Below are 15563 nucleotides of genomic sequence, written 5' to 3'. Positions count from 1 at the left end.
CTATCCTCCACTTGGTGTGCACACAAATTAATTTCCTAAAGCCTAGATGTCTCTGTAATACAGTTTGCCTTTATTTTGTGTAATGTAATTTCCCAAGAGAAGTGTCACTTTACTCACGAGTCCTGCCAAGGCAAACATAAATAAACCTACAAGTCTACGACAGAGTCTTTATTACTTTTGTATTAAAATAAGTGTAAAATAAAATACTGTGTGGCTGCTACAAAATTAAAAGTTTGTAAATATTGCAGTAATATAAGTATACGCCATATCAATGTTGTGAAACACAAAGAAAGATTTCAAAAACAAAATTTCTAAAATATAAACTTTATTTCTATTGCACATTTCTTAAGATTTTTATGTTTACAACTAAAAAGATACTGATACAAAAGAAAATGTTATAAGAAGCAGCAAGTCACCATACAGAAATTAGGTCTCAAATGAGCACAAAACAACCAAAACAAACAAAGATGTGAGTAAAGAAGATAAATAAAAGCATTCAGGTGGCCCTTGAAACAAGTTGCAGTGTTAAAATGCAAACTAGTGCCCTACTAGTGCCCTGACTGAGATTTCTTCCCCTCTAGGCTTTAATCTGACATTTGGCACAATCATAAAAGTTGTCTGAACATCTGAGACTACACTTTTCACGAGTCATGAACAGCTCTGAAATCTTAGCTGGCACCAGACCATTATTGCTTTGAAAGTAATAATAAACATTAATATCTTCTCTATGCCTATTCACTTTTCTCTAATGGATGACCTCGTTTACTGTAAACTGCAGAAAACATGTTCTAATGGAACAGGATAAAACAACAACTCCTGATGTATGGGAAGCCTTTCTTATCATATCATAACCAGTTCAGCAAAGGAACCAGACAGTGACAAGCCCACTTCTGAGACGACCATTGATAATTGGTAATCAAAGCTGCAATCTTTAATATTTCTAGAACCTTTTCCAGTTCTACAATATTATGATTTTCAGAAATAAATATTGCAAGATAGTTGGTTGGTGAGCAAAAACAAGAAAGGCTTATCCAGTGGAGGTCTGTGACCTCATAGGTGTCCTCGAAAAATTAGGAGGTCTTTTATTTATTTGCTTAGGAATTAACTCAATTAGACAAGATAAGCCATTCATTCTCCATGAAGCCACATTTTACAAATCATCTTCCTATATGGATATCTGGTGGGAGATAAAAGGAGGCTCTATGGACTGATGTTTGTCCATAACCCAGTCCTTGGACTAACTAACTTTGAGCAGAGGAAATGAAGGAATAATGCTCTTCCCTTCCTCTAGAATCCCCTGACAGAGGAACTTCCCTTCTCACTGGAGCTGCTCAGTATGAGATGGTAGCTGGTAACTGTATGAGAAGCAGAGCGCTACTTAAAAAAAAGAGTGTGCATGTTAGGAAAATCCTTCCCAGCATGAAAAAAGGTTGCAGACTAAGGCCACGTTCAGACTAAGGCCGCGTTCAGACTGCCTGCGTCGGCCATCTGGCAAAAACGCAGATCTTTCCATTGATTTTGAATGAGGGTAGTGCGTTTATGCTGCGGCGGGGGTTGCCACAGGGGACACTCAAAGAGAGGAAAACCCCAGCTTATGAGCTGTATGGTGTCTCTGGTGTGGTGGGTCCTTGACAGAGCTGCCTGGCAGGGACTGAACAGCACTCAGAGCTCAGGGAGGATGACAGAAAGTGGACACGACAGGCCAAGTCGTCCAGGAAATCCTTTTGTAGCTTTGTTATTGCTTGAGAAAGCACAACAGGCAGCGACTGCACACTGAGAAGGATGGAGTTTAATTTCTCTTCCAGAGCTACAATACGCTTGTCCAGTTCCTCGCTCCGATGCTGAAGCTCCAACACCAGATCATACATCATGTTCTGAGTCTGGAAGGCAACAGGGAGGACAGTTCATACATCTTTACAGCACTTTACTCTCTGTCCATATTTTTTACAAACAGATTATAAATAACGAAAAGTTATCATTTTATCACCAAAAAAGGCATGATGGAGTTCTTCTTAATATGGTGTATTTACAGTAGTAAATGAAACGTTAAAGGCCCACAGTGTCCTCATATAGAGCCCAAAAGGGCTTGTTTGGTACTGATGTGCCTGTCGTAACTGTGTGTCTGAAGTAATGAATAAAGATATGTTGTTTTCCTGGACATAAAAGTAATGGTAATATGATCTAAAAACATACCAAAAATAATATTGTGTGGTTGTGTGTTTAATGATAATAGAGATTAAAAGGCAATTAGAGATAATTAGTTCCTTTTTTAATTTTTCATGAAACGTAAAGATCCCCTACCAGGGGCGTAGCACAAAATTCTGGGCCCTGTAGAAAGGCATTTTCTATGGCCCCCTGCCCGCATCCACAGCTATTCATTCTAGCATCTTTTTGGGCCCTCCTCACATGAGGACCCTGGGTACTCAGTCCCCTTTATCCCCCCAGTTCCACGCCCCTGTTCCCTACAGACATGTTTTGAATAAAAAGATTGAATAAAAAAAGTCTAATAAGGTCTAAGGTAAATAAACATTTTACACAATTTACAAACTCTCATTGCAACATCCAGAATCTTTTTATATGCAAATATGTTTTGTTTCCTTCATCTTGGTGTTACTGAAAATCCCATTCTCAGTGTATGTGTACTGGAGGTTTCACATTTTCACATCACACTTGTGCAAGCTGCATATTGACGACTGACTTCCAAACTAGTTGTGATGTAACAAAATCCTGCTCGTACGTACACATATACAACTCAGATTTAGGGGGAGCACAGAGACACATTCTCCCTTCAGCAGTTGAATATACAAACTAGGGCTGCAACTAACGATTGTTTTCATTATCGATTAATCTTCTGATTATTTTCAAAATTAATCAATTGGTCTATGGAATGTCAGAAAATAGTGAAAGATGCCCATCCCAGTTTCTCAGATGTCAAGGTGATGTCTTGTTTTGTCAGTCCAACCCAAAGATATTCAGTTTAATACAATATTAAACAGAGAAAAACAGGAAATCTCCATATTTGAGAGGCTGAAAACAGCATTTTCTGCCATTTTTGCATGAAAAATTACTTTTAACGATTAATCATTTATCAAAATAGTTGGCGACCATTTTTATGTCGAAGCAGCCCTCTAGTGTCAAACTGCACATACTTACAAAAATACTGCACATACAAACCTTGGCGAGGTCAGCAACTGTATTGGCCTGATCACTTAGTTTCCTTTGCTCCATTTTGACTCTACGCAGCCTGAAATTTAAAATCAGAACCAAAGTCACTTTTGTGCCAAGTAAAATAAATGCAGAGTACAGTTTGTCTTGACAGCAATTTAAGTCATAACCTACACACACATATATATATTTAAGTATAAGAATAAACATGCCAGTAAACTGTAACTATCTATCTACAAAACCTTTCTGTTGACCTCTGTTGTCCCTGCACTCCCTGGTGATGACATATTTATACCTACTGGTGGATGGCTTGCAGGAATTTACGCTGATGGTGGCGTACTCTGGCATGGTCAATCTTCTTGACCAGCTTGGTGTTTTTGTAGATGAGCCATGTCTCCCTCAGCACATTGGCTGCTGTGTTTTTTACCTGAGGAGGATGGAATATCATGCAGATGAAACAGCAGGATAGGAATGTAATGAATTGTTTCTAATAGCATTTACAGTTAGTACTGTTATCATGTGCTTTGTTTTGTTTCTTTATTTCCTTTTTCCTGGTCTATTGTATCACAGAAAAAACATAAACTGACCCAATATGGTCAAGGAAAGGCACAAATGTTATCTACTGTTCAGACTGAACTTTTACTGTCAATATTAAAAATAAATGAACAAAAAAAGCGGACCTTTTTGTAGAGCTGAGTATCCATCATGAAGTTATGGACGTGCTTTTCGGCTCTGGTGAGTTCTGACTTCCTTGCAACAACGGCGACCACTAATGCTGTGCAGCCCGCTCCCTGAGGAGAATAGCAGTGCTTTGTGACACTGTGGCGTACTGTGGTAAAGAACTAATACTATCATCTACAGTATATCTCCACCAATTTTACAGCCCTCTTTATACTGGTATTTAAGTGACATTGTTATGAAAGTAAATTCAAGCTGCAGTTAGCAGAAATGATAAAGGATGAAATAATACTAATGAAAGTCATAACCGTACAACTGCAATAATCATGTATAATAGACAAGTGTTTCCTAAACTGATAAAAATACAGCAAAATTATTCACAGCCTCTGGTCATGAAAACATATTACATTTTAAGAAAACTATTGTTATGTCTATATTATTTTTCTTGCTTCATTTAATTTGCACCAGCCATATTTCCTACTTATACAAATATATTTACAAATGATGAGCTTTACAATAAAATATAGGGCCAAACTATGTTTGGGATTACCCTCCACTTCATGACTGGTTGTACTGTGTCTGTGCAAATCTCACCATGATTCCTGTCAGCAGGCAAACCCCCTTGCCGCAGTAGGTGTGAGGGACCATGTCCCCATAGCCGATGGACAGAAAGGTGATGGAGATCAGCCACATTGCTCCAAGGAAGGTACTGGTCACCGCCTGTGCATCGTGATACCTGTGGAGACATGACACCTGGACGTTAAGTCCTAAAGGCTGAGAGACACTTTCTTTAATCAGTACCAAGTAAGATGTTTTACAAATAGTACTGATTTTGGTTTCTCAAAATAATATCCACCATTTGAATGACATGGAAAATACACAAACCTATGATATTGAAGTAATGCAATTGATTACCAGTGGTGTGAAAAGAACTCAGTAAGTAAAAGTAGCAACACCACAGTGCAGAAATACTATAATATTCATTTATATAAATCTATATTATATATATATATATATATTTATATAGTAAATCTACTTAGTTACTTTCCACAACTGTTGGTTGCTACAGGAAGAAAAGGAAGAGTGAGAAGTTCAGAAGGTTTAAGCTGATACCTTTCACATACGCGCACGGTCCACGCTGCTATGATCCAACAGGACACACTGAAAACCAGCAGAACTGTGCCGGGACAGATGGTCATCAGAGTCTTCATGACAAAACGAGTGTCAAAGCTGATCTTGTTGAGCGCCCCGATGCTGCGGGAGGAAGCGTCCGTGAACAGCTTGCTGTGGAGCAGCATGACCCGGCCAATCAGGTAGAGGCGCAGGAACATTGGCACAGAGAGGATGATGTCAATGTCAGCGTCTGCCACCGATGCTGTGTAGCTGAAGGCCAGTCGAGCAGTCCAGGTGAACACATACTGGCCCGGGATTGGATGGATGGCACAGATAAGGAGCTCAAACGCAACAAAGATAATTCGCTCAAAGGTCATCGCTATCCTCCAGTCGTCTGCTCCGTTGTCCACCATGAAGAGCTGCAGAGAGAAGATTTTAGGGTGACATATTTTGAATATTAAATAACCCAAGTGACCTCAACAGCAGAAGAATATTAATGATTAATATATTTGTTTGGAATGTAGATTTTGATTGTAATGTTTCATTGATGCATGTAACAGTAAAATCTTTCTTTAACTCTGAATGAAGTGTTTTTTTTTTTGGCATTTTATCCAACTGAGCGAATAGATCATCCACTGCATACTGTTAAACAATATTTTGTAAAAACAATTTTCTGGTGACTTTTGTACGTAAGTACTTTTGTGCCACAGGATGTACCACAAATCAGATGAACCCCATGGTTGACTTGGCAAGTTTTCCCAGTCAGAGTACTAAAAATGCCCTGGTTTTAGGTTCTCCTGGATAATAATAAGGTGAACTGAGGAGGACCATAGTTATGCATGCAGTTCTCATCCACATACCTGGATTTCCCTTGCATGGTACATCACAATGAGTCCAAGAAGAATAGCAGTGGAGAAGCTGATCAGGCCTTTCAGTATGTATGAATATATGGATTCCTGTAAATAATGGAGACAAAAACATGAACGTGGTGAGTGCAGCCCGTTGTGAGACACACTGACGGCCCAAACAGATACAGTAGGTGATGTCTGCCCTCAAAACCAAGGAAGTTGTCACTGTATGGCTCTTTTTTGAACAGTCTATGAGACTTTTTTTGCTCTACAAAACATTTTTGTGCATCTGTTATACTTCATGAATAAAGTAAGTCTGTGAAAGACTAGAGTACCTTGCTGTAAAATCCCCTCGACATCTCTGTCTCGATCACCATGACGATAATGCCAAACATCCCACAGACCAACGCGTAGTCGCTCAACTGTTTGCGCTTCCCAAAGAGCGCTTTTCTCTGACCCAGCCGGTAGCTAATGTCCTTGGACTTCTTCTGTGGTACACTGCCTTCATCCCTGCTCAGGTTCTCACTGTTGGCCTTACTGGAATCTTCTCTGATGACTTTGGAGAAGGCGTCATCCAGGATGGCACTGTGGAGAAGCTGAAGAGGCTGTTGGCCTGAGTGGAGATCTGCAAGACTGGATCTTAAAGTACCGTGGCTGCTCAGCGGTCGCACCGCATCTCTGTTGATTAAATCAGCAGTTTGTAAGGTGGAGGAAGTTGGAGGAGTGTGTTTAGGGAGCGAGAGTCTTGATCCGCTGAGGTGCTGATAGTTTGTCTTCAAAAGAAAATAAGAGTCAGCAAAGGGCATGTCATTTAATCACACAACACACTGTATGCTGAGAGACAGAGGACTGTGAAAATAAGAAATATATATTTTGCCTTTACATTCAGGAACTGGACTTAATCTTTTAAAGTAGGATGTACAGCATTATAAAACTATGTGTTATGCTTGCTTCAAATTTTGCATGCAAATGAAACCTCTATGGGACAATCAAAGTTGAAAAAATAAATACTTTTAAAGAGATTTAAGATTTTGGTCAGAAAGTTGAAACTTAAAAACAATGCAATTAGTATCTCCTTAAAAGCACTTTGTCTTTGCTTTTTGCTTTCTTGTTCCTTCACTAGCTTTTAATTAGGCTACAGACTGGTAAGATGTCTTTTTTTTTTTTTTTTTTTAAAGCTGTACAGGTAATGAAGTTTAGTTATGAGGCTGCCATTTGACATAGATGCTAAACACTTCCATAAGATTTTTTTGGGGTGAAATTACCTCCCACACTAGGTCAGGAAGCTACAGCATTTAGAGACAATTCATGTACCTGATTTTGTCGCTGTGAGCTATACTGGCTGGTGGAGGACTGGACACTTTTGTTACTGGCTGGAGTCGATGACCTCTGCACCCGCGGAGTGCTGGTTAAAGGGTCGTGAGCGAGATGATGGCACTTGAGGATGATGGAGGGATCTCCAGATGACTTGCAGGTCTGATCACCGCTCATCGAGCAGTGGGAATCGTGTTTTTGACGTTGCTGAACTAACAGTGGTTCTTTGCCAAAAAGCTCTCTCCAGTTGAGGTCTGCAGGCTGAGGGTGTTGGTGGAGCTTCTGATTTGTCTCGGCACACTCGATGGAGTTCAGAGGAATGTTGAATAAAGTTGCTTGGCTGCTGTCTTTAAGTTTAAAATGATTGCAAGGTTGTTGCTGCAATAGCTCCTTTCGACCTTCTTGGTCACTGCACTGGAGCGTGAAATGATCCTGTGGGTGGTTCATTGCAGGTTTCAAAAGATCCCTTTGGTTTATTTCCTGTGGTAAAACAGGTGAAGATGAAAGGCGTCTCTTGTTTGAAACTCTGGAGAGGCAGTCTTGCTGGACAGTGCCCTGTTTTGAATGCGGATGAAAACTAGAAGCCTCTGGATGTTGGTGTGCGTCCGGACAGGAACAACCACATCTGTCATTGTGGTTTGGATGTCCCACACTGGTCCCTGCTCTCTCCACTGACAGTGAATCATCTCCTGCACTGCTAACTTGACCACAAAGCAGCAGCCAGTCCTGATCACTCAGCTGTGATAAGGTTAGGTTTCGGGTTTTCATTGGCGACATCTGGCCTGAATCTCTTGGTAGACTGATTCCATTAGATCTTTCGTGGGGTGAGGATGAAACGCAGCGCAGACTCGTCTCCTGTGGGGAAGAAGATGCATCCACAGAGGCGCCTGAGTATCGATCACGCATCGCCTCAGGAGTTTTTCTCGGAGGTGATGGACCTCCTGAGGTACAACGCTCGAGGTCCCCATCCTGGTAGACTTCACCCGTTGAGTCAAGACGCCGCGTTGCGTTGGTGGGTTTAACCAGAATCAACCTCATGGCATCGCTGCAGAGCTGAAATGAGATCACACACAGATCATGTTTCACATGTAAGATAAGAAAGAGGAGGGTAACACGCAACAAAGGTCCTGAAATATATTTGAAAGCACGGTTATGGTTGAATGATGTGTTGAATTATGTCCATCAATTATTGTTTTTTTCTCTCCTCCTTTTTTGCCACAAACAGCCCATAAATAAGCATAAAGTATAAAGCCTGGGCTGCAGAAGGACCCCCAAATGACCTGAGCAGTACAGAAACATCTAAATGTGTGCACATATTTTATTAACTCTGAGGACCTTTGAAAATTTTAAAAATGTTGTCTTCACAGGCAACAGAAGAAACATAAAAACAAGTGTTATTTTGCTTTAAAAATGAAGTATTCTAATTATCTGAGTGGCATCAAAAGCACTTGATTCTTATAATTAAATATAAAAGTAAATATAACAGTCTGTCATTTGACTAATAATACACAGTCCAGTGTTTACACGTGGAGTACTAATGCAAGGCAAAATCATCACTGTTAAGCAACAATTTCTTTAATCTCAAATTGTGTGTTCAGCTGGTTATGAATGTGAAACATTCTGTCAAAAGCAGATGTGACCCCCTCTTATGTTATTCTACTGGACATGGACATCTCAGAGAATTATACTCACCAGTTTCACACATTATTTTACTATTTCGGAGAAAAGAAATTCATAATTTAGAATTGCTTAGTGTCATTGTGCTTACGCTAAATAAATAAAGGCTCAATTACTATCTACAAAGGTTTAAGAAGTGGATGTATTGTGTTTTATCTCCTCTTTTGTCATTTTTATTGTGACAAAATTGAACTGTGAAAAAGGATCAGAAACTAAGACCTCTAGGATGTACATACATGAGAACTGATACATGATATATGTTATAACTCCTAAAGCTCAGCCCAAAAAGATTGGTATATTTTCATCCTGCAAGCCAACGTTAATTAGACACAAATACATACATCTGAATAAATATATTGAAAAATAACAGCATGAGAACTGTAATAGTTCATCGGAACATGTTTTACAACTTACAGTATCATTTTCCATGCGTGCCAATCATTTTCTAGGAGTGTGAACCAAATTTTGGACTTTAAACCTTAAACTGCAATTTATCATCTCAATTTTCATAATTTTCTCCTTTATTAAAAAAAAATAACTATATGCGCAATCCCCACTACTACTAGTGATCCTTACCGTATTCTTCCATGTGTTGTTTTTCTCCTAACTTGAAAAAGTAGGTTACCAATAGGAAATGCTCCTGGACTGCAGAACAGAAGTGCTAAGAAGAAGAGCTGCCTGAGTGGGTGCTGGACAGCGGCTTGCCTCCTCCCAGTATGGACACTTGATAAAGGAGCTTTGGAGACGCTTTCCTTTGAAAGTAATGATTAGAATTCAACGTGAAGAAAGGCAGCAGCAGCTGGCCTGGTAAAGGGTTGCCATGCAAATGGACAGGGAGTAGGAGGGGGCGGCAACAGGTTAGGATGCAGAAAAACAAAAACCTGTAAGATCAGACCTGAGTGTTAAGGCGGAACATCACACGTACAAGCTCAAAGAAATCCCCATAAATTGGGAGTGGACTGATTGGTTACTATGGGAAATAAAAGAAACTGGTCGCTTTCAATGCGAAAAGGAAAATAAAAGGTCAGTTGAACTTGTCATTGAAGCTCTGTTGTTCAAAGGCCTTCGCACAGGCTCTTATCTCCTCCGCCACAACAGCCTGGCAGGACAAAAGTGGGTCCTTTTTTTTATGGTTCTGAATGAATCAAGCCAATGACTGTAAAGTATCCTTAGATGTGTGCCAAAAAATGTAACAACATGAACTATATAATAATTCGATAAAAAAATATATTAAAAAATACCAGTTTAAATCTTGATTCAGTCAGCAGGAGTGGGGTTGTTTTCTCAACCAAGTACGTATTGCTTTCTAATTTTTTTGTCGTTGCTATATTTAGATATAAAACATGAAACAGCTCTGATACATTTCAAAATGAAGTACATGCATGTTTAAAAAAAACAATACAAACTATTTACAGAAATGTAATGGATTTTCTTCATTGGCCAATAATATTTCCAAAGCATTTAAAATCTGTAAATAGCTACACTAGCTCTGCATTTCGCTTTAATTTGCAGGACTGGGAAGAGCTTTGTGTGGTTAAACTCCATTTCCCAATGTTTTTATATTGTTTTACCTATATGCTACTTACATTTAAGACTGCTAAAGCTCAAGTTTTCATTCCTGCTTTCGGTCTCTCCACCTGGCATCAGACAAACCTACAAAGCCTCCAGCTTGCTGCCTCAGCAGCTCAGTGTGAATGTTGCTGTGCTGGAGAAAACCTTTGTGACCAACGGCAGCACGCGACACCATTGCCGGCCATATAACTGACTGCAAAACCAATTCAAAAGCAATAACTACTATCATATATGTGTCTAATCAAAATCCTACATTTCCTATATTTTAATTTTGCCGTTGCAATTAACTGGATTTATGTAGTTTGTTTTGTTGTTAAGACAACCAGAGACATTTCTCCAAATATGACCCCATTCTGCATTTATGTGACTTATTTAAAAAAAAAAAAAAAAAAAAAAAAGAAGTGCTGCACACTGCAGCATGAGCCAACACTTTAAACACCAACACAGCTCTGAGTGTTTGGATCATAACCCGGGTCCTCTGTTTTCAGAGGTCACCATCACCTTACAATAATAGGATAATAGGACCTTAACGTCACTGTCTGCTATAGAGAAGGTTGGCCAAATTCAGCCACAGTTTGGGGCCTTGAGATGGTTAAGACAAGGACCTTTTTTTTGATTATTTTGTTGACTCTACAGAGGAATATTTGTTGTGTAAACATGATGAAGGCTGTATGCTGAAGTTTTTATGTACTAATAAAATAATGAGCATCTGTAGGCCTGCAAATGTGGCTGAATTAATTCTCTCCCTCTGCAATGAAATGATACAGTGACAGGTTCTGTAATTGGTAGATGTAGACAAACCATGCTTCTGACAAGGTGTTATGTTGGATGAGGTGCCAGTTCACCTCCTGGGCACTGCCAAGGTGCTCTTGAGCAAGGCACCGAACCCCCAACTGCTCGGGGCGCCTTTCCATGGGCAGCCCCCTCACTCTGACATCTCTCCATTAGTGCATGTATAGGTACTGAGCATGTGTGTGTATTTCAGGCCTGTGTGTAATGTGTATAATAATAACAGAGTGAAAACATTGTAATTTCCCTTGCGGAATTAATAAAGTATAAATTATTTATTATTATGTTAATTTCTCACTCTTGCATTAAATGGGCTGTCACATTTGGCTTTTACTAGAAACTACGCGACCAATCCTGCTCTCAGCAAACACTTCAGAGGACGTCTTCTTTAAGGTCCTGGAGGAGAGGCATCAGCTAACCAATACATCCGGCATTGAATAACCAGTGAACAATGCCTTCTTGTGGGAATACCTGAGCTTTAGCATTTGCCATTTGTGCTGCAGGTAATGAGACAATGGCACTAACATTTCAATCAAGTCACATTTGCTGCATCGAACAGAGCAGTTGTTATGGGGAGTAAACCTGCACAATTACAGTTATCTCTGTAGCCACTTGGTCATCCAGCCATATCTTAGATTAAATGTGAGGCTTTAATATTTTAAAGTTACCATGATTGTTGCTGGTGAACATTGTTTAACCTAGAAACAAAATTATAGTCAACTTTCTCCTTGAATGAAAAGTAAAGTTTAAACTCTGTAACTTCATCTTCTTTTCGGAACAGCAGCAGTTGGCCAAAAATGTTTGACTTCAGTGTGTGACTTGATGTATATGTGCCTCCTACCAACAAAGAAGAAGTCTTGCATTTAAAAGCAACAAGAGATGTTGATGATCGAGTGGTGAACTTTAATAAGTTACTCTCAAAACATCTGGCTTTCCACCTCCCCACAAGGTGCTAGGAAAAAAAATGTAATTAAATGCATTGGATGCTGAAGTGCCACATTCAAGGCCACGTGCACAGGCATCATGTGTGACCTTGATGGGGGGGGAATGAGCTTCTCCTTGCTAGTCAATGGAACAACCAAGCTCATCTGGCATTGGAGAGATTGTTTCTGGGCGGGAAGTGGTGAAACTCTTATTAGCAACACTCGTTTTTCAATTCTTTTTTTCAATTTTTCATTGGTAGCCTCCTATGTGCATAGGCAGACAGTTTTCAAATGGAGTTATGAGGGGAAAGAGTGCATTCACTTTGAGTTGTAGGTGGCAAAGCATTGGTTCAGGGGGTTCTCTGGCGACTTCATCCACTCCTTCTTCAACATTTGCTTCAGCTGCGACAGCCTCATGTTGGGGTTCTCCTGTTTTAAGCGAGGCATGTTGGCCTCCTCATAGGCAGCAAACGCTGCTTTCATCCTCCGCTCCGGGTGGTGATCCAAGTCCTCAGGCCCAGTGCTGGAGACAGGAAGAGAGGATGCAATGATGGCTTGTTTACACAGGCAAATCGTCAATTGTTTTATAAGCCTAAGAAACTTAATTCAAATTAACATCAGAGTAATCACAGGCACAATAGGATATCACACGCAGAACAAATTGTACCTGAGCACAGCGATGGCATCTTCTATTGTTCTGGCTTCCACGGTTCCTTCCTCAAGGATAATTCTGTTCACGTTCTCCTCCAGTGGAATCTCCAGATGGCTCTTTTCTGTGGGAAGAAATTTAATTTGGATAGTAAAGAAAATGTACTGGCTTGATCCCCATAACACTCAATTCTGTTCAATGTTTATCGCCACTCATGTTTCATCTTTATTCTAACCAGCACACTTCTGTTGTCCTCTTAAAGCTGAAAATGTACCTTTCGGTTTGAGCTCTAGCTCCTGCTGTTGCTTGAGCTCGTTCTGAAGCACCTCGTCGATCTGGGCACGAGTCACTTTCCCTCCAGGTCCAACCTCCCTCTGGGCTCTGCCTTTTATGCTAGAGCTCTCCTCATCCAGAAGTCGTTGGTTTTCCTTTTTCCTCTCCAGAAGCTCGAGCCTCTTCTTTTCCTTTTCATCCTGCAAAGGCAGAAAGCTGCCTCATCAGACTTTTGTGCTTAAGAAAACATGTTGTTTTAAAGTAGTTGGGCCACTACATGCACTATGACACGTCATTTCACTTCTGCATGTAATTGATTAGATATGGAGTTATGTCAAGCTCAAACTGAGGAGTGTCTAATAAGGCACTGATAGCAACAGTAAGTCCAGTACATTGAGTATAGCTAAATAACCTCTCTCTGAAGAAAGCATAAATATGATTTAAGTTGCTCTATAGTTGTTTTGTTGCATAAAATATATATGGCTTTACTGAAGTTTACTTAAAACATGCTGATCATGTGATTGCTTATATGCTCATTACGGTATACCTCATTTGTTCCATTCTTGCTGTTGTTTGTTCTGTAACTGCTTACTAATACAGCACCCCAATGCCTCACCGGGGATAATTAACATTTAGTCCCATCTAGACTTTAGACCTGTGGAATTGTGTGAGTGTATGTGCAAAATAAGAGGCCAGAAGCAGGGTTCCTGTCCAGATCAAAAACTGCACAAACAAATGTGAGAGTTCTGCCAGCATCTTTGTCTTTTGATTACATGTATTTAATGTTCCTTGCTTATTTATGTTTTAATTATTTCAGCTAAAAGTTAAACTGACTGTACACACATCATCCAAGAAGTAGCAAAAGAAGTATCACGGTGACGAGACAAAACAGAAGACAAAGTGAGCAGCACGATTATGAATTTTCCCAAATTTAAACATCACACTGAAGAGACAGCTCACCTTTCTCTGTCCTTTTTTGAGAACATGTTTGTCGGTTTCCTGCCATAGAGCATCCTCTTCCTGCTGCTTCTTGCGGGCGTCTGCCACTGCCTTGGCCTCGGCCTTGCGGGCTTTGGCTGTGGCCGCCTTGGAGTTCTCGCCCTGGAACTTCTTTGGCATCCCAGCAGCTGCTCTTCAGCTGAGAGACCAGGAAAGACAAAAGACCAATCAGAAGAGTTTGACTGACAAGAGAGTTTTCAAGGCTGATGCTCAATACTGAGATATATATATATATATATATATGAAATATTTTTCCTACAATGTTCAAAACCCTACATAAAAAAATAATTTTTGCCAAATGGGTAAATATTTTTCTTTTTGGTGTATTGTAAAAACTGTTCAACATACAGTATATAATACATGGGTAATGTGCCGCAGCTTTTAGATAGATGAGTAGATAGTAAATAACATTTTATTTCTATGGTAGTAACGTCTCCTAAATAATTTTCGTATAACGTGTGAATACATTCAAGGAAGCCAATTCTTAGTTAATTATTACATCATTAAATATAACTATTCTTGTTAGATGGCCACCATAACTAAGCATCGTTTAAAAAATGTGGATTTTCAAACACAAAACAGACGAGTTGGTAAAGAGTAGGTTAACTATGTTACGCCATAAATGAATTATCTAAAAGCATACGAACGATTACAACGTTGCTTGTCAGTGAGTTAGCTATTGCTAGCTGATGTTAGCCTGATAAACAACACTGGTTTACTTGTCAACGAGCCGGCCATTCCATATTTCATTTTTTGCCGACATTTAGCTAAGAGGATAATGATCACAATACATACACAGTGTAAAGACGGTTTCATACCAGTATGAGAGGAAAAACTGGTCGTAAGTAGACGACAGTTGACTATTGTTTCGAAGAGGCATCAGCCTACCTCCTCTCTGAAACCAGCGCGCACTCTAATGACGTAGCGTGTCCTTTGACATTTTATTTCTATGGTTACAGGACTGTCCACTTTTACACTTTATACTCGTAAAAAACAATCCTTTTAACTTGTTGGACAAATACTACTTTGGTTGCCAAGTGTTACATTTGTATCTAAATGTCATTTAGAATATTGAATGATTATTCATTACGGAAAATGTAACAAGTCATTATTGCCAAAGATCAAACATAATGTCCTAGACAGCTTAACGTGTATTTGAAAACCATCCCTCTATTTGTGAACAACTTTTGCCTCATTGTCCTTAATTAGGAAGTCAATTATTTAAGAATTTCTGTTTAAAGAACCTTATGTTCTACTATGAAGATCAAATGTTCCACATTGCAACTGTAAAGTCTCTGTTTGTTATTCTTGATGTTTTTCATTTGAAATTGGTCCCCCCTCTAAAAGTCATTTTCGACCATATGTAAAACAATATAAACCTACAAGTTCATTTAGTGTAAAAAAGAAAAAAATGTAGATACAAATGTAATATCTGACAACGTAGCATTTATCTAAACGCTACAGCAGAGTTAAAGTAAAATGAAGTGGAGTATAAACTATAAAACTGCACAAAATTTAAATACTCAGCCTCTATATATGACTGATTGGCTCTTAGGACAATAC

The 15563-nt window shown here is 39.5% G+C and overlaps 2 protein-coding genes across 3 annotated transcripts; both read right to left on the bottom strand.

Moving 5' to 3' along the window:
* Nucleotides 1-317: 317 nt before the first annotated feature.
* Nucleotides 318-6622, bottom strand: kcnn1b (potassium intermediate/small conductance calcium-activated channel, subfamily N, member 1b). The gene is made up of 8 exons (XM_078258133.1): nucleotides 6140-6622; nucleotides 5817-5912; nucleotides 4957-5375; nucleotides 4438-4579; nucleotides 3846-3956; nucleotides 3465-3592; nucleotides 3175-3244; nucleotides 318-1880 (listed from the first exon to the last, which is right to left on the bottom strand). The coding sequence occupies exons 1-8, from the start codon at nucleotides 6608-6610 to the stop codon at nucleotides 1593-1595; spliced, it is 1725 nt and encodes a 574-aa protein (XP_078114259.1). The 5' UTR covers nucleotides 6611-6622; the 3' UTR covers nucleotides 318-1592.
* Nucleotides 6623-12038: 5416 nt separating this feature from the next.
* On the bottom strand, nucleotides 12039-14921 carry ccdc124 (coiled-coil domain containing 124). Of its 2 annotated transcripts, none has more exons than XM_078258748.1 (5): nucleotides 14819-14921; nucleotides 13962-14139; nucleotides 13003-13201; nucleotides 12747-12852; nucleotides 12039-12602 (listed from the first exon to the last, which is right to left on the bottom strand). In XM_078258748.1, exons 2-5 carry the CDS (start codon nucleotides 14118-14120, stop codon nucleotides 12398-12400), a joined length of 669 nt encoding a protein of 222 aa, XP_078114874.1. In that variant the 5' UTR covers nucleotides 14121-14139; nucleotides 14819-14921; the 3' UTR covers nucleotides 12039-12397. The 2 variants fall into 2 exon arrangements, with proteins under 2 accessions (XP_078114874.1, XP_078114875.1); XM_078258749.1 differs by having other exon boundaries at nucleotides 14796-14897.
* Between the last annotated feature and the right edge of the window lie 642 nt (nucleotides 14922-15563).

The sequence above is a fragment of the Sander vitreus genome, chromosome 9 (assembly GCF_031162955.1).
Source record: "Sander vitreus isolate 19-12246 chromosome 9, sanVit1, whole genome shotgun sequence".
Classification (NCBI taxonomy): domain Eukaryota; kingdom Metazoa; phylum Chordata; class Actinopteri; order Perciformes; family Percidae; genus Sander; species Sander vitreus.
This window is presented reverse-complemented; position numbering and strand designations above follow the sequence as displayed.